The 19259-nt window shown below is 45.6% G+C and overlaps 1 protein-coding gene across 1 annotated transcript in view; it reads right to left on the bottom strand.

The window, feature by feature from the left end:
• Positions 1-19259, bottom strand: part of LOC310799855 (mucin-5B-like) — a gene marked incomplete at both ends in the record, with an annotated part of 42952 nt that overhangs the window by 18065 nt on the left and 5628 nt on the right. Inside the window, 21 exons of the mRNA XM_083662459.1 lie at positions 169-337; positions 563-870; positions 1602-1852; positions 1945-1988; positions 2108-2258; positions 2535-2663; positions 3118-3274; positions 4545-4784; positions 5007-5183; positions 5503-5607; positions 5846-5984; positions 6212-6363; positions 8249-8349; positions 8928-8980; positions 9236-9494; positions 9876-10002; positions 10679-10773; positions 11461-11625; positions 12024-12161; positions 12335-12404; positions 13029-13139. Coding sequence (XP_083518585.1) covers positions 169-337; positions 563-870; positions 1602-1852; positions 1945-1988; positions 2108-2258; positions 2535-2663; positions 3118-3274; positions 4545-4784; positions 5007-5183; positions 5503-5607; positions 5846-5984; positions 6212-6363; positions 8249-8349; positions 8928-8980; positions 9236-9494; positions 9876-10002; positions 10679-10773; positions 11461-11625; positions 12024-12161; positions 12335-12404; positions 13029-13139 — 3141 coding nt within the window. The remainder of the gene's footprint in view (positions 1-168; positions 338-562; positions 871-1601; positions 1853-1944; positions 1989-2107; positions 2259-2534; positions 2664-3117; positions 3275-4544; positions 4785-5006; positions 5184-5502; positions 5608-5845; positions 5985-6211; positions 6364-8248; positions 8350-8927; positions 8981-9235; positions 9495-9875; positions 10003-10678; positions 10774-11460; positions 11626-12023; positions 12162-12334; positions 12405-13028; positions 13140-19259) is intronic.

Genomic DNA, 19259 nt, shown 5'->3' with positions numbered 1-19259 from the left:
TGTCTCTTTTGTTGTGGTGTAGCATTTCACTTCACAGCACTTCACCTTTATTTCATAGTTATAACATATAGGGGGCATTTGGTTTTTGTTCTCACATAGGAGTCCAATTTTGTTGTTACATACTACGTCTTGGTCCAATTTAGATAGTGGCTGCCCTTCATAATGCACAGCCTGACACTCGACTGCCACAGGCTTCTCACAGATGTGATATCCTTTTGCGATGATGTTTTTAATGGTTTCATTGTCACCACCTCCAGCGCCATGCTCCGGGTAGTCTGCATTTATCCAGTCTGACCAGTAACATAAGGTTTCACAAGGTGGTTGAGTCTCTGTAGGACTAATTGTTGTAGATGGCTGAGGTGTAGTTGTTTCTGTTGTCGTAGGTGTTGTAGTTGTTGTAGGAACAGGAGTTGGGGTTGTAGTAATTGTTGTAGATGGCTGAGGTGTTGTACTGGTCATACTTGTAGGTGTTTGAGTCTCCGTAGAGGTTTTGGTGGTTGTTGTTGTTTTTGTTGTCGTTGTTGGTGTTGGTGTTGGTTTAGTGGGTTTTGTTGGAGTAGGCGTGGTTGGGCAAGCCTTAGAGCCACAACAGAGAACTCTGACTTGATAGTTGAAGCACAGTGCCAGGGGCCCTGACTGGTCCTTGTTTCTGCATGTCAGTCCCTTGGCCACGTCACACTGCACCACTTGTCCCACATTCTCAATAGTCACATTGGGGAACTTCTCAGCTCTGCACTGGATCTGACTTGGACTATCACATATCGAGTGTCCTGCTTCTCTAATCTTGTCGTACGTTTCGTTGTCTCCTCCGGGAGTTCCGAATGTGGGGAAGCTGGTGTCATACCACGGTGACCATTTGCAGGGAGTACATGGCTCTGCAGACACACATGACACAGGTGTTGGTTGTCTTATTAAGTGTTACATTATATAACTGATTAACTCAACATTATTCAAAATGCAACACGCTCTCATTCCGGCCTCGTTATATCACCGCCGAGCGGCGACAGCGAGACTGTGCATACTCGAACGTAACTCGTCCAAAACACGTCCAAAACGTTATCGTGTCGTTTACCAAGAACTTGCAATCATGTCGGTGCGGGGACATTTTATTGTCCCTCCATTTCAAAACCCATTCTGGTGAGCCTGCAGAAGGCTTTGCTAGATGAGGGACAAGCATGTTAAATGAGGAAATGGCATTTCCTCATTCCTCACAACAATGAATTGACCCATGATGAATTCCACCAAAAATGATAATAAACCAAAATGGCTCTAACAGGCGCAGAGTCACATTTTCGAGGAGCTGCACGCCCCCTACGCCGAGCTGCGCCGAGAGGACGCCGAGAGGACGCCCAGCTGCGGCGACCCCCTCGGCGCAGTCAGCGCCGCCGATTTCGCTCGAGCATAATTTGCGCTTTACGCCTTTGGAAGCACAGCGGGGGGTTAGGTTTAGGCACTGGTAGCCACTTGGTTAGGGATTGTATACGGTGGGGGGCTTAGGGTTAGGGTCTCCAAGGGGAGGGCTAAGGTTAGGGTCCCCAAGGCACGAAGCGGTGATATATTACGCAGCTGGAGTGAGAAGGGGCTGCAAGATAGCACTGCACAGTGCACATACCTGGTGTGGTCATTGTAAAAACAAAAGGGGTGCTTGTGGGGTGGCTGGTTGTAGTTGTGGGTGGCGTTGTGGTTGTAGTGGGCACAGGCGTTGTTGTGGGGACTGGACATGGGTATATCTTCCTGTCAATGGTACCATTCTTCCCACACACTGCTGTCATGCAGTTACCATGTCCATCTGTTGTGTTGTAGAGGGTATGGCCAGGGGGATATTTCTTTCCATTATATGTGCAAGTACAAGCTGTAAAGAGAAGGGGGATTTTATTAGCATAATATGACAAAAACAAAACAAAATATGTCTATTAATTAAATAATTAATGAATCTCTCCATACCTTGGGCATCATAATGACATTGGATGGTCATGGAATTGCATGTGCTTCAGGAGAGAAAACATGAAAAAATATATTAAAATTGGTTTGTTTTTTAATTATTATTATTTAATTATTATAATTATTATACTATTATAGGTGAGTTATAGCATTATGCTGGACCTACCATGTAAGACAGTTTTCTGTTGTTGGCACTTTGTCACCGTTATTATAGTGTTTCCTTTCTTTATCATAGCAGCCACATTGATCGTTTCTAACACACTTCATGGTATCATCATCAAAGTACGGCTCAGCAGGAGGGCATTTTGGATAGCAACCTTATTAATAGAAAAAAAAACAATTTATACATTGCAACAAATTTGCTCCTTATTTCTTGTTGGCATTTTTATATGTTTTTGTATTAAAAAAAACATGTTTGATGCTAAGTAACCTTTTTCAGTACAACTGTTGCCAAATGTAACTTTTCCCCCCATTCTGAGATGAATGCTTGGTGAAGATAAGCGTTTTAATTTCAATTATCAATTCATGTCTTGGATAAGCTTAGTTGGTTTGATTATCAGTTCAGGTTAAGTTACAAAAACATGATGGTGTACCTTCTAGAGGGGGTATCTGTGTAGAGCAGGTTCCTGAAGGGTTCCTACAGGTTTTCACACAGGGAGAGCCACAAGGCTTGTAGTGCCACTCACATCCACCAGGGGGATTGTAATAGTCACAGAAGAGAGCTGGAAAAGACAGATATACTCATTCAGTATGGGCTTGATTTTTTGTTTTATTTATTTATTTGCACACATTTAAAAACTGAAACAAAAGGAAAACAGCAAAAATAATATGCTTATTCTGGGTCTCTACCTCATCCGGACGAAGCATACAATATCAACAAAAACAAGAGAAAAGAAACAAGCAAACAATAAATCATGATCATAAAATAATAAAGAAGAATAAAAGAAGAGAAAAGAACAAAAAAAGGAAAACAAGAGCAAGCAAAATGAGGAGTAGACATTTAAAAAGGCAAGGTGTGTGTGTGTGTGTGTGTGTGTGTGTGTGTGTGTGTGCGTGTGTGTGCGTGTGTGTGTGTGTGTGTGTGTGTGTGTGTGTGTGAGTGTCAGCCTACAGGTATGCAGTTCTTGGGGTCGTAGGGAGGACAGGATATGTGTGGCTCATCAGGGAGATACTCACGGCAGATCTTTGGAGTTCTCCATGGGACACAGGCTCCAGCTTCATTACAGGCTTCGGCGTAGGCAGCCACAGCAGTGCAGAAACACTCACAGTCTCCACCAGAGTCACACGCACACGAGTCAAACACACACGCGTCATAGTATGGAGTGGGATCCACCTAGGGACAGTAATGTGACTGGTCACATGGTGTAGTTACATGTACATATTATCCTACATCCAATAGGGACATTAATATGACTGGTCACATGGTGACATGGTGACCAGTCACATATGGTGACCAGTCATATTGGGGCTACATATAGGAACTCCATTAAAAGTGCAAGTACAGTAGGTACACACAGTCACAACAGTAAAGTGATTTGATGAGAGAAAGCCATGAGACGCGTTTGGGTGACGTTTGACAATCGATTGCTAATGCCCTAACTGCATTTTGACGCCTGCTGACCATCTCTGGCCAGTCTAGCGTGATGCATAATCCGCGATAGCATCCTTTCTCTGACTCTGGAAAAGATAACTCATAAGGCCCAAACTATGCGGCAGCGCTATCCTTGGCGTCGCGCACCGCTCGAATTTGCCACCTTGCGCTGCGCTCAAAGTTCAAATTGTTTAAACTTTGACCTACTGTATTTACCGCTGACCTTTTTGCGCTCTACTTCGCGGTGAGAGAAGAGGAGATGATGAGAAGAGTGAATGATTAAAATGATAATGTAACTCGAAAGATAAGAAGTTATCCTTTTTTTTTTATATTTCCCCCCCCCCGATTTCTTTATCCCATTTTTTATCCCCCATTAGTGCTAATCTTTTAATTTATTTATCCTGGTTGCTGCTCCACCCTCTGCTGATCTGGGGAGAGCCGAAACTGGCTCCATGCTTCCTCCGAGACATGGGCAGTTAGCCAGCCGCTTCTTTTCACCTGACAGGGGAAGCTTCACCGGTAGGACATAGCACGTGGGAGGATCACGCTATTCCAACGAGTTCCCCATCCTCCGAACAGGCACCCCTAACGACCAGAGGAGGCACCGCATCAACAACCAGGATATTGCATGTTTTGGTGAAGGGGTTCCTATATGAAGGAAACCCCCAGGGAGGCACGGGGAGAACATGCAAACTCCACACAGAAAGGCCATTTTGACGACCCCACCCGGGCGGCGGGCACTCGAGGACATGCGGACGGGCACGCATTCCTTCAGCGCTCACAGCATCCCAGGTGGGAATCGAACCCAGGACCTTCGAGCTGTGAGGCGACAGCGCTTACCACTGCACCACCATGCCCCCCCGATAAGAAGTTATCCTTGATTTCATTAAACTGGTTGTAAACAACACATGGTCATAACAGTAGCTAACCGCAGCTGTCCGACTTTGGATAACATGGATAACAAACAAAGCGGACCGACAATACAATCATTTTGATGTCGTCAGTAACCTACCATGCTGTGGCAGGCTGAGAAGACTTGGCTCTGTACGATGCTACACTGTTTCTGAGCCCAGGCCTGCCTGTAGGGGTTGGCGGTGCAGGGGTTCCTGAGCAGCCCGGTGTCTGGGCAGCTGGGAGAGTCCTTCCAGCTGTTTCCAAACACCAGAGGACTGACCACCACGGCATGGCCCCTTGTAGTCAAGTCGTTATTTGCATTGCCGTCGTAGTTGCCACACAGCCCACACACATGGCCCTGAAAATGAAATAGATTAAATAAATGAATAAATAAATGAATAAATAAATAAATAAATAAATAAATAAATAAATAAATAAATAAATAAATAAATAAATAAATAAATAAATAAATAAATAAAGAAATTATTGTTTCCCCTCTCAATCCATGTTGCCCAAATTAAGTATCACCCTAAACCTTGACATCCAATCCTAAACCTTGATGTTTTCCATGGTTGGTTACCTTATATTTAGGGCTGAGCTTGATAAATAGGCTGGTCCTCTTGTCCCACATGAGGATGAGTCCATTGTCGGCTTCAATGACCAGGTAGATGCCCATCATGCTGATTTGGTACGGTGCCGTTTCATTACCGCTTGACAGTACCCGGTAGCTCTCGTCTGTTAGAACCAATTCTGCACTCTAAAGAAAAGAAGAAACGTTGATTGTTAACCAGTGTTTTGTGAGCACTTTCTTCTTATCTACAACTTTATTATTATTAATAATAATAACAATAACAACAACAACAACAACAATAATAATAATAATCTATAATTCCGGCAGTGTCTGTCTGTCTGTCTGTCGAGAACCGTTGTTCGGCTTCGACTTCAAACTTGGGGAGTGTGCTTTTTGGGGTTTTGACTCGCACAGTGTCATGTTTCATGAGTTTGCATTGTGTGTTGCACATAGACCTGTATAGTTGTTAGTTCCTTTTTGAAAAGGTGTAACATGAATCCTTTACCCCCAGGAAGATCTTGATGGTCTTCGAGCAGGTGGCCCCTGCAGTTCCACAGGGAACGTTCTCACTGACCACCCTGAAGCTTCCATTGTCCTGCCCACAGTAGTCCTGAAGGACACACACACAGGAACACACACACACACACACACACACACACACACACATGCGCGCGCGCGCACACGCACACACACCACAATTTTATGGCATTGACATAAATCATCATGTTACTTTGAGGAGGGGGGGGGGGTCACTGGTTGGCTTGGTTCCAGGCTTAAAACTTGTGATATAGGGATTCATTGTTTACAAGCTGATGGATTTTGCTGATTGTAAATGTAAACTGTCGTACCTGAGCGAGAGTGTATTCACAGCTGCCATCATAGGTGAAGCGGTTGCCGTCGAAAGTGATGTAGTGTCCGTCACCGTAGACAGAGCAGGTTCCATCGCACAGGTTGGTCGTACACTGCCACTTCCTGTCTTTACACGTGCTGTGAATTCATGCAGAGGACATGGGATTAGGTTTCCAATAAAAGCTATTGATTGTTTGTACATGTTTTTGTTTATATCGTATGCTTTTTGAAATTCGGTTCAAATTTGCCATACATTTGGTCTGGATGGAAACGCAACTTCTGGTACAAGCAGGTGTAGCTACAGCTACATGGAGATTGAACCAAAACAACTCAAGACAATTTAATTGCGCTTGAGGTGGACTTACCAGGTGTTGCAGTCCACCTTGATGCTTTCTCCAGGCTGGTAGGGGGCACTGTTGTGAACACAGGGACAGAGCTCTGGCTGGACGCAGCCTCCTTTACTGTCCGATACCGTCCCAGATGGACACATGCAGCCAGATACACACTCTGTGCTCACCTGGAGAAGACAGCGTCAACTTGAGTAACAATGTGAAAGTGATGCTCAGCCCACAGTCATGTACCATTGACCTTTCCTAAGCCCCGCCCCCTTTTTTGCTTCCTCGGGGACCCCCCCCCCCCCTTCCTGTTAAACTAGGTAAGACTGTTCAAACCATGCCCTCTGTAAACTCTAACTATTCCTTCATACTTTAAGCTAGACACTCCATACAAACTTTAAACGGGTCAACGTTTTTAGTACGCTTACTCAGCTTTTCAATAGCTTTTGTAATTCTTGAGAAATCACAGTTTACATTTTATGCTTTCTTTCCCTAAACTTCATAATGGGATCCTATGGAGCCAGCCTAGAGTGTGCAATGTCACAATTCACTCTATCAGACTTCACAGGCTGCGATTATAAAGCTTGAAAAACGCATAAAACGTAAAGTGTGATTTTTCAAAAAGTACGAAAGATATCTAAAAGGAGAATAAGAGTACGGTAATAAAGTACTAAAAGTGTTGACCCGTTTAAAGTTTGAATGGAGTTTGTAGCTTAAAGTATGAAGGAATAGTTTATGTTAAAAAAGGGCATGGTGTGAACAATCCTCCCATAGACTTACATTATAACAGGAAAGGGGAACGTTGACCAACGAAGCCAGTGGCGTGCCGTCCATTAGGCGAACTAGGCAAATGCTAAGGGCGCTTGAGCCGTTAGGGGCGCCAGAGAGGGTAAAAAAAAAAAAAAAAAAAAAAAGTTTTTTTTTTTTTTTTTTTTTTACAAATACTTTTTCATGATAATAGGCCTACTATTATTTTACAATAGTAGACAAAAATAAGAAGAACATCGTCTTAAGTCTTTAAATAATAGTGAAATCATTTTTCTAATTCTGGCTTTCTGGCTGCCCGGGCTGCAGCACTTTCACCATGGTCCCTAATCCATACCACCCCACCCCCTGCGCGGCCGCGCCCCCTTCTACCTGCTCGGAGCTTTTTCCCAGAGTGGGGGAAGGGAGCTGGAAGGTGGGTGCTGAGGGTGCTGCAGCACCCCCTGGTGGCAAGAAATGGATTTTCGAAATTGTTGGATTTGGCTGTCTTGTGTTTATACCACCAACAAGATGCATTAAAAAACAGTTTGTGCTTCCCAGCTCTAATCTTATTTCATACGCTCTCTCTTCAAAAGTGTTTGATTTTCATCATAATCTGGTTTTCCATAATAATAATAATAATAATAAGTTCAGTGTTTATGCCTGTGTTTCTGTCTGTTGTAGTGTAAAACGACTAAAGGGAGAGCAGGTGCTTACATGAAAGTGAGTGAGAAAAGGAGAAGATACTGAATAATGACATCACAACAGTATAATCCTAATGTTAATTTAAAATTAAATATTCTTCTAAATATGGATGAAAGTCCAAAAAACGTAAAATTTTCTTTGGCGCTGCCCTCGCGGGCAGCACCGAGAGACCCTTCCTTACAGCACCCCCTACCTAAAAGTACTTCCAGCGCCACTGGGGAAGGGCGATTCTGAGCCTGCACTGCAGTGCTGGATTAGCTGCGATATAATTTTTATTATATTTTCTTTGGGGGAGGGGGGGGGGGGCACCAGCAAAAATCTTGCCTAGGGCACCAACTTGGTCAGGCACGCCACTGAACGAAGCAATATGGGTGTGGGGGCAGGGCTTAGTAACGGTAAATTCAAGTTCAATTAGTAACTAACGGTAATGGTTTGACAAATCAGTGCAGTTCCAGTAAGATATTTTATCTATAAAGAAATAATTAATAAAAAAAAAAAAAAAAAAAAAAAAAAAATGGCTGTGTTCAGGGGGAACCGCGGGGGGTGGGGGGGGGGTAAAGTCCGTATTGGGTGGGGCTTTCATCTATAAACAAATAAGGTGGAAGTCAGGTGACTCACGCAGGCCATGTCTAAGGTGTTGCAGCTCTTCTGACACTCAGATCCGGTGGCAGTGGGTCCAGCAGCAGAGCAGTTGAAATACAGCATGGGGGCAGCACAGGCTGCAGAAGGAGAGGCAATACTCTGATTACTTCCTGGTTTTGAGTATCGAGGACCGCAGGGATGACGCATTTTTGTAGGCCAACTCAAGTGTAAAAGTCAATGGGATTTTTGTATGGGGATTGTGGTTAAACGCCTGAAATCAGGTCTGTAGGTAACAACACTTTATGAAACAGCGAAGTTTGTGTTCACTAACATAATCTCCACAAATGAGGACCACTTTATTTTTCTGAAAATCGCGCGATTAAGAAAAATATGCATTTATACGTCCACTTCGAAAATCATAAAAGTGCTCCTCATTTGTGAAGATGATCTTGCTGAACACAATGTTTGCGGTTTCATAAAGTTTTGTTAACCACCAACCTTATTTCAGGCATTTAACCAAGATCCTCATTCAAAAAGCCCCATTGACTTTTAGACGAAGGAACCCGGAAGTGTTGGCATGCATCCAGGTCTTCTGGACTAATTCCTGCTGTACTCCTTTTGTATCATTACACTTAGATGGCTGGATGTTAGACTCTCCAATGCAGCTGAGTTTGTCTTCCTTACAGGTGGGTTAGGGTTAGGGTATTAAACTTACATGGCTGTTTGGTAGACTCTCCAATGCAGCTGAGTTTGCCTTCCTTACAGGTGCTAGTATCAGAAAATGAAAATGCATCACATTAGTTCATCGTTTATGATATTGGCCCATTGTAAACGTGTTCATCAGCTTCAGACTAAGGCATGAGGTTTAACGTACATTATTCTCATTTAATGAGCGTGGTGCAGTGAACCATGAGCCCAAAATGTAAATTCATTAAAAAAAACTTGCACCATGCTCTTTAAAGCTTAGAACCTTATACAATAACATTCAAACGTTTGTGCTTATATAATATGCGGTTTTCATACCACATGAGTCCTTCCTTGCTCATGACCTGCCCAGGAAGCACCACGGAGCCCTTGTCGTGACAGGGGCAGTGGTCTGCAGGCACACAGTGTCCAGAGTCGTCCAGGTAGGTCCCCTCGGCACAGAGACAGCCGTCCACCGCGGGGAAGGAGAGGCGACAGCTGGGGTCTGTGGAGGAGCTCAGGCAGCGGCAGGTGCGGGGGTTGGAGGTGATGCTGTCAGAGTAGACCATGCTGGTGGGACAGGAGCTGGCATACTTGCCTGAGGAGGGAAGACCACAGTTTTATCACTGAAAAGATAGAGGGGGTCGAAGGTGCGTACGGGACCTTGTAAACCAGGGTTGCCCCCACTTTGACGTCACCAAAATCTGGGGCACCCAGACTTTTCTTTTTTGCTAAAATTATTCAAATCAGAATTCTAACTTTAAACTCAGAATTCTGACTTGAATCTCAAGCGATTCAGCTATATTCATAATCAGAATCAGAAGAGACCAAATAACATTTCACTTGGACAAAAACGAAAAAAAAAAAAAAGTACAGCACAGTACAGCAGGCTATGTTTTGAAAGATTGATCTAATGTGAGACCAGTTTGACAGTTTTCTATTTGACCTGCATAGCAGCCATATTGTCATCGTCACTCACCGCAGACGGCGTTCCTCCAGCCGCTGATCTTGATGCCAGCACCTGAGCAGGCGTGGACGTAGGAGGAGACGGCTGCACACATGCAGGCTTCACTGTCCTCACAGTTACAGCTGTCGTACATGCAGTTCTGTGAGGAGACACAGAGGAGACGTCCTCTTTAGCAGGTGCCGAATATAATGTGTGTGTATTTTTTTTTACCTGTTTATTAGCTTTTATACCATGGTTCTGGCTGAATACTCTTTTCTGATTGGCCGACAGGTGTGAGTTAAAACCGTTTAATGCACACGTAGTCCTGCTCAAGTTTAATCACTGTTCTAAATTCACCCACTACCCAACCTGTAACCTTCTAAACAATCTAATTTTCTTATTGCACTGGGCGTAAGATATAGCCGCTAATTTTTTCAACGTCAAACGCTGGCTGAGACCGAGAGAAGTCCAAGTCAAAATATATAAATTACATATTGGCTGCTCTTGCAATGTTCTGATTGTTGTGGCTGTCGTTGGATATTTTTCCTATGTTTTATCTGTAAATATTGATATGACCGTACGCTGCATACTTACACTAAGACAAACTCCCCGTAAGTGATTCTAATTCTGAAATAGTCCCCAGACCTGAGACAAGTCCTGCTCTGTGTCACAGTGGTGATGATATGAAGGCAGTGGGTGTATAATGAAGCAGACGGGAGACCATGGAGTTACCAGTGTCAACACCTTACTGAGCCAACCTGGAAGCCCCGTTCCTAGTACAGTGTATTGTGGGTATTGTAGTCCCTACTGTTACAGTGGGTGTATGTGAGACTCACGTCTGTGTAGACGTCTGGGCTGATCTCGGAGTGGCAGGACGCGAACACGCCCTGAGGGTCGCTCAGCAGCGAGCACCAGTGCTGGGCGTACTTCTCTGTCAGAAGACAAAGCAGTGGCCAGTTTGAGTTGAGTCACTCTTAACAACCGACATTGATAATAGAGCTTATTAAATAAGATAGATGCCCTTCACTTCTCTGTGTGCGCAGTAGATAGCACAATGACTGGTAGTCATTCGAACGGGCTAGCCTACGCCCATTAACAGCTTCAAAACGCTCCTATGTAGGCTACATGTTCTGACTCATGCATTCACCATGTTCAAATAGTAATGCAAAATGATGAGGCATTATGTCATTTTCGAAGCAAATAGATAGCCAGAACTACTTTCCTAACAAAACCGTGAGTTCCGGCTACGCATTTGCTTCGAAAATTACAATGTCTCGTAATTTTGAATTCTTATTTCATGACATATGGTGAATGCACAAGTCACAACATGTACATACATGTATAAGAGCATTTTGGTACTGTTGGAACTATTTGGTGACTAACATGGGTAGCCAGCCCCACAGAGTACCAGTCTTGTGCTAAGCTAACTAGCAGGAGGGCGTGTAACTACTTTTCTACTGTGCGCACAGACAAGAGAAGGGCATCTATCTTTTCATCTTACTGTCAAGAATATGGCAAAGACAATCTCCCACAATATTGGCGTGTTGCGTTAATGAATGAGACTGTGAATAATAATAATAATAATAATAATAATATTAATATTAATAATAATAGGTACCGTTGTCCACACTCAGACTACAGGGGTTGTCAAAGTTGGTCTTGAGGTCAGAGCAGCTAGCATGAGTCTTCCAGCTGTTGACGAAGCCCACCGCCGTGGCGTCTAGAACCCCGCTGAGCTTCAGGAAGTCATCGGCCTGGTTTGTGTTGAAGTTCCCACAGAGACCTACGTAGCACAAACACACACTCAGATTCCTCTCATTGGCATTTTTTTTGAACTCTCCATAATCTCTCAGAATGCAAATTGCACATTTTCTTTTCAGTCCCTCCAGGAAATTGCGATTTTGCGATTGCAAAAATAAATGCAAATTTGCAATATTTGCGGGGGCTTGCAATTTTTACAAAATTCCTTGTGATTTCTCCACAATAACGGCAAAACAGGTTCCTCAACTTGCGATTTTTGCCAGCTGCTGCAATTTTACTGCAAAGAAATCACATAAAAATTTAAATTTTTTGAGAAAAGTTGCCATTAGGTCGTTTTTGTTTGTTTGTTTGTTTGTTTTTTGGGGGGGGGGGGGGGGTGGCATTTTTTCTATGTATGTAAATTTGTAGTGGTGCACATACCACAGGTCTTGTCCTTGTAGTCTCTGGTAGCTGTGATGTAGAGCTGCATGACAGGCTGGAGCTGCACCTCTAACAGCACACCGATGGAGGTCTGGACCACCAGGAAGAAGGAGGAGGCTCTGAAGGTAGACACTCCAGCTAGGGATTCAGGGGGAGGGTAGAGGTACTGAGTATGTCTTAAGTTTGATTATGTAGGTACATCTCTTGTCACTGCTTGTACATACCATAGAGAGAGAAACGGACAGACAGACAGACAGACAGACAGACAGACAGACAGACAGTTAACTATTGTACAGTACAATATAACTCACCAGCAGAGAAGGGTAACTGAACGTAGTTACCATTCACAAAAACCTTGCCATTCGGCTGGATGGTGATCACCTGTATGAAGGAGAGAATCTGTTAATATTGAAATAGTAATATTCTGTTCGGGGATGGTGTGATGTTACAACCTGATGCCTCTGAATCACATAAAACCCCAGCAGACCAGCACTGAAGCCCACCACAAACTTTCAGCCCTAATGGTCATAAAACATAAAAACCCACCAAACACTGGGCTGCGCAGTGTTATTCACAAACAAATGATCTCCGACAATGTTTTTGATGTAGTTTGTCTGTTTGTCTGTCAGCAGGATTACAGGGGATTTTCATGAAACTTGCTGGAAGCGTGTAGCATGGGCCAAGGAAGAACCCATGACATTTTGGAGCGGATCCGATCGGACTAACGAAATGTGCATATCATAGCAGTCTGGACTATTGGCCTTGGCGGAGGTCTGTGCTCTCCGAGTTATCTTTGGCAATAACAGTATGTGAGAGTAAAGACCTCCAGTCTGCTACGATATGCACATTTTGTGAGTCGGATCAGAACCCTGACCCACTCACATCCCCCGAAATAATAATGACAGATTTTTGCAGACCAATGATTGTAAAGGTTTTTGAACATTGTGTGTGGGTGTGTGTGTGTGTGTGTGTGTGTGTGTGTGTGTGTGTGTGTGTCATACTCACGGTAGCTCCCCCAGACAGGCTCAGGGTAACAGACTCAAGGCAGGTTTCGCTCTCAGTGAGTCCACACTGCACGAGTTCTCCCTGTACCACAAACTGGCTTCCACTGCAGTCCTAAACGCACAAACACCATGTTAGTTAGAATGGCCATCAAGTGTCACTAAAATGTCTTTTAAAAGCTTACTCTGTCCAGTATTCATTATTCAAATAACAAAACATGTATAACAAATAAATGCATTGTTGTTGTTGTGACGTTTCCTCGTCATTTCGCTTGTTTCTGGTAAGCCTTCCATGGGTGGCGCTGTGCTGCAAAATGTACCGCATCGTTGATAGTAACGCGCTGCTACTTGACCCGGCTGACGAGGACGTCTCGTGGAAGGGAAAATGGCGTTTGAGTGTGCGAGTGAGAGTGAATTAGAAAGTGATGAAGATACGAGGGGTCTTGAAAATAAACGTAATCGTGTATCAGGTGGTAACTCAAGTGACGATGGCTATCAGGAAGTGAAGAAAGTGAGGAAAGGGAGTGAGGGTCCGTATCTTGTAGGAATGAGAGCGATGTCAAAAGTGGATGGAATTTTCAGTAATCTTCATGAGTTGGGAAAGTTTATGGATAGGAAAGTTGGTGTGGTAAAAAGCGATAAGGGTAACTAGAAGTGGGTTGGTTGTAATAGATTGTGTGTCACAGGATCAAGGAATGAAAGTAATTGAGATAGGTAAGTATAATCAGTGTAGGGTGGAGTGCGTCATACTAAGGAAAGAGCAGATGAAGAAAGGAGTAGTAAGTGGTGTGCCGCTTGATGTGGACGTGGAGACATTTGAGGATCAGGTAGAGTGTGTATGAGGCCAGAAGGATGTCTAGATGTGTAGAAGGTAAGAAAGAGGATAGTTTATCTGTGTGTCTGACTTTTACAGAAGGGCTTCCGGAAAGAGTGTTCCTGGACAGTGTGAGCTACAGGGTGAGGCCCGAAAGGGCGCCACTTAGATGTTTCAGATGTCAAGAGTATGGTCATGTAGCTGCGGTGTGTAGAGGAGATAAAAGGTGTGGTCGGTCAGTGTTGGAAGGATGATTGTGGTGGTATGGATGAGTGTGAAGAGCAGGTGAAATGCCTGCATTGTGAGAGAAAGCACTATACAGGATCAGCACAGTGCCCAAAAAGAAGCTGAGAAGGAAAAGTGAGTAAAGTCAGAGAAAAGAAAGGGTTGTCATATGCTGAGGCTGTCAAAAGTGTGGAGAGGAAACGTGAGAGGGTGGAAAGAAACGAGGACAGCGTGGGTGTACAAAAGGAATCGAGGAAAGAAAAGGACATATCGAATCAGAGTAATGTTATCTGCGTGGATAAGAAGCGATTCCTGGCCTTTATCGCTGTGGTGTTGAACTGTGCTGCTAGTATGACGGGGAAGACTGAGAGGACTGAAATGGTGGTCGACGCTGCAAAGAGGTTCCTGGATGTGGTGGTGGATGTGTATCGGGAACAGATATAGATAAAATACTGAGGGCCACATTTGCACAAACTCAGACAATCGCATCTGAGTGATAGTATGGACAATAATTCTGAATGGGAGCATTTTGGGTGGAAACTGTTTTTTTTTTGTTCACTGTAAATAAATGCATTGCGAAACTACTAGAACTCAGTAGGTGGCGGTAATGCACCTCTAAGCTGGTTGCCAACCGCCAATCAAATCTGAAGAAGAAGAAGAAGAAGAAGATGATGATGATGATGGTGATGATGATGATGATGATGAAGATGACCCGGCTGACCTGCTTGAGACATGATACAACAACCTGTAAAGCAAGGATTTCCTGTTTCAACCTTCACAGTTCACACGCGGTTATGGACTAAATATATCAAAGAGAAAGCAAACCTCGTTACTATAACTTTGGATTCACCTTTAAAAAGCTGAATCGGAAGGAGGACGGCAATGTAGCGGAGGAGATACCCGAAGCTAATGCTGGTTCGTCTGGAGCTGCCGCAGCTAAACAGTGTGGCTCGAGCTAATGCCAGTGGAGCAGCTAGCACGAGACGCGAGTTGGGTGCTCCTCTCCCGCCAGGGAATCATCCAGAACAATGCAGTGAAGAAGTTGAGGCTGAGAGCGCGAGCTCCTCTGAGAGGAAGATGGAGGTGATGCGGCGGCTACTAGGCTGGTTCGCTTGCCTTGACGTTAGGCAGGGCACAGCACACCACCGGGCAAAACATTAGAAAAACAATGCACAACAAGTCGCACTCAACGGAAGCGAGTCCTGCAACGGACAATATTTTTACAAAACTCCTGTTAAAATTGTGCTTCAAACACTGCTACAATGATCATGTCATGTTTCCGTGTAGTTTAACGGCGAAAACGTTAAGTCGAACTTCTTTCTAGCAACATACCGTTGAAATAATTTATTTTAGTTGTGTCTTTGATTTACCAGAGTCGGGGAATGGACGCTACCGCTGGCGTCTTAACTGAAAGCTGCTCTTGTCCTGTTACGGATAGCTCACTCTGCGGCTCTGCTGGTTAGCAAGCCAGTGGTTAGCAAGCCAGTAATAGTCAACAAAGCGAGTGGCTTGTAGTGGTCGCTGAGTCCCATTTTGCTGCATTATTGCCACCTAGCTGGCCTTGTTGTGTTTTAGACAAAGCTAGCGTTAGCTAGCTAGCAAGCTAGCAACTTTAAAGATCAGTAACTCTCGTCGCCCAAGCACGTCTTATGGCTTTCTGTCATCAAAGTCACTTTCCTAAAGTAATTTGACATGTTACCATGCACATATTCATATTAAATTCCACATATTGACACATATAGATGTATAAATTAGTTCCACTTTCACAAAGCGGCGATCCAGCATCTGAAATGCCTGCTAAAGTACCGGAAACCACGTCGAGAGACCTATGACCCGGACGTGACGAAACAGGCGTCCAGGTGTCCGTTGCAGGACACAGTTACGCTATCTCCGCACATCTGCTGAGTTTGAGAGAGGATTCCCCGCTGTAAATGACACAGCAGCCAGAGCCGCAACAGGTGCTGTCCTTCATGAGAAGCTGGATTAAACTAAAGCAGGATATCGTCTCTCTTCTTCTTGGATACCAGGACGGCAACGAGAAGAAACCAAGCCAAGGCCTCTCTGCTCCATTCTTCTTTTTTAAGGTAAGAATATTTTATTGACATGATTATTTTAACCTATATATTTTCATAGCTATTGCTGTGCAAGTGTGCACAAGTTAAAAAGTTGTATACCGACTGTCTGTTTTAGCCACGGCCCGCGGCTATTATTTATCGTCATCAAATAAAATAGTGTGGCGATCCAGAGTTTGACATGTCGGTGGCGATTACGACGTCACGTGAAGGCAGCGGACCAGCCAGGGTAGTAGGGAACTTCCGGTCTCGGCTGGGTGGAGAGTCTGGGATTACGAGGAAGCGAACAGGACGTGTGTGTAGCTAGGAGCTGTGTGTGTAGCTAGAAGCTATGAGTGTGAACCGGGAATAAAGATTGTACCAAGTATTGCCTCTTCTCCTCCTCACTTAATGATCCCGGGAGCGGATTATTACATTGGTGTCAGAACTTTGCCGCTCGCCTCGTGCGGTAACATCAAAAAAAGAGGAACGGGGAGACGGACTGTTGCTGCTCGTCGCGGAGGTTCCAGCCAGCTGCAAGCTAATCGGGCTGGATTTCCCTCAAGTAAGTCGGCTGGAGTGCTACAGTGGGCGGGTGAAGAGGCAGCGCGGAGAGAAGTGGAGCGGAGAAAAAGTGAAGATTAACGCCTTGGAGGATTGACTTGGCGTGAGCGGTTAGCTGAGTTTGCTAACTGCTACAAGGCTAGCTGTGCGTGCTAGCTGGAGGCTAGCTGGTGTGCTAGCTGGGGGTTAGCTGGTGTGCTAACTGCTACAAACACCACGTGGAATGGCACACGTTGGTGGACCCTCGTCGTTGGACGGGGGGAGGGAGGAGCTACCGACTCCGGAGTTCAGCTCGGTACTAGCCGGCATGGAGGCCCGCCTGGAGCAAAAGTTCAGCGCGGTGCTTGCCGACGTGGAGGCCCGCCTGATGCAGGGGATCAGACGGCTGCTGGAGGCGACGCCTGCCTGGGCAGAGGGGCTTATGAAGCTACTGAGGGAAGCCACGCAGTGCAGAGAACGGCAGACGGAGGAGCCGCAGAAACTGTGTTGGACTTGTGGAGCACAGGGACATCTGGCGAGGTGGTGTCACAGCATGCATTCGGGGCAAACCAGGTACGTGGAGCAACGGTACTGGGGGCGCCCGGGTGTCTGTTGGTCGTGTGGGACGTCTGGACATCTGGCCAGGGAGTGTCCGGAGGCTGTCAGAGGACAGAGGACAGCGGGAGAGGAGAGATGCGCAGGCGGCTGGCAGGTGAGACTCTGTTGGTCGTGTAAGAAGCCTGGACATTTGGCCAGGAACTGCACTGAGTCTGTGGAGGACGAAGGAGGGACACAGGCTGAAGAGAACATTATTCGAGTCGGGGCACTGACGATTGTGTCTCCAGAGGAGAATGTGTGCAGCCGGGGGGAAGAGGTCATTCAGGTCAGGAGAGTGTGGACTGCGTGTCCAGATGGACGGGTGTTGCTAACGCCGGAGGAGCCTAGCTGCTCTGCAACCCCCACGGTAGAGGACATCATCTGCAACGCTGTTACAGTCGGGAGAGCAACGCTCGTGTCTCCGGGTGAGCGAGAGGGGTCAACGCCGGAGGAGCCAGCCCAACCTGACTGCTCCACACCCCCCACAGTTGCTGTGCAGGAAGCCGAGGTGGAGATCGCCGTCGGTTGTGTTCTCCCCGCTGCCCTGAACACGCCGCCCCCTGTGGGAGGGGGACGGGGGGACGAGCGAGTGCAAGAGACGGAGGAAGAGGAGTACTGTGCAGATGTGGACCTGACAGATGAGGACATGGACATCATGGATGTCGACGTGGATGAGTGGAAAAGCAGGCAGGCGGAGGACGCGGACATCGGTCCGGTGCTCGCGTGGGTGGCGGCCGGGCGCCGGCCCCCTGGAGAGGAGATTCACATGTTTTCCGGTACCACGAAGGGACTGTGGAACATGTTTACGGACCTGCATCTGGATGAAGAGGGGATGTTGGCGAGGAAAGGGCACGGGAAAGAGGGGTCCCAGACGGTAGTACCCAGCTACCTACGGGAATTGGTCTTGCGGTGGACGCACAGGGGCCCCATAGTCGGTCATTTCAGACTTGCAAGGCATCGAGGGCCTGGGGAGACACTCCGCCGTGTTCGTGAACTGTTCTATTGGGGAAAACAAAAAGAGGACGTGCGGAGCTACTGCAGTGCATGTGATGACTGTAGAGCACAAGGGAAGGACTAGAGTGCTTCAGATGGGACAGAAGCTTTGAAAGGGGGGATGGAAATGGTGGTGGTTTAAATGAATGGAAATGGTGTAGAATTTAAATGAATGGGAAAAGAGAAACGAAATAATTGAAATGTGAGTGAAAATGAGTGTAAAAGGAAAGGGGGAAAATGTCAATGATGGAGATGATGGTGTGTGAAAAAAAAAGAAAAGAAAAGACTGTTGTGGGGAATTAGAATTTAATGTGGGGATAGAAAAAAAGAGATTGGGGAAAAGCGTTGATGTGTTGGTGTGTTTTGGTACAGGGGATGTGTGTGGGTTGTGGGTGCCAGCGTGGAAGCTGGCTCTTGTTGAGAGGGGATAATGTGGCGATCCAGAGTTTGACATGTCGGTGGCGATTACGACGTCACGTGAAGGCAGCGGACCAGCCAGGGTAGTAGGGAACTTCCGGTCTCGGCTGGGTGGAGAGTCTGGGATTACGAGGAAGCGAACAGGACGTGTGTGTAGCTAGGAGCTGTGTGTGTAGCTAGAAGCTATGAGTGTGAACCGGGAATAAAGATTGTACCAAGTATTGCCTCTTCTCCTCCTCACTTAATGATCCCGGGAGCGGATTATTACAATAGCCTAATATATACCAAACTCAAAAACACGCGAAATTAACGGCAAATTAACTTGAAAAAAAAAAAAAAAAATGGAACGAAAAACGCCAATATCTTCAAATAGGCAACGAAAACGTTCAGATAGGCCTGCTTTAGGCCTTTAGCTGAGAAAGCTATTCTAAAAGGTGGTGGCGGCCTGCAGTTCCTCACCAAGTATATAAGAAAATAAACGAATATAATATCTAACATAAAAAGCAAAATTAATCAATTTATTTTAATGGCTATAGCCTACAGAACTTGTGCACGTGTTAGGTGTCTGAATTAAATGTTGCAGACATGCATTGCA

This window comes from Poromitra crassiceps (genome assembly GCF_964638095.1).
Source record: "Poromitra crassiceps genome assembly, chromosome: 28".
In the NCBI taxonomy this organism is placed as follows: domain Eukaryota; kingdom Metazoa; phylum Chordata; class Actinopteri; order Beryciformes; family Melamphaidae; genus Poromitra; species Poromitra crassiceps.
Note: the sequence above shows the minus strand (reverse complement) of the source record. Positions and strands in the feature narration are given on the sequence as shown.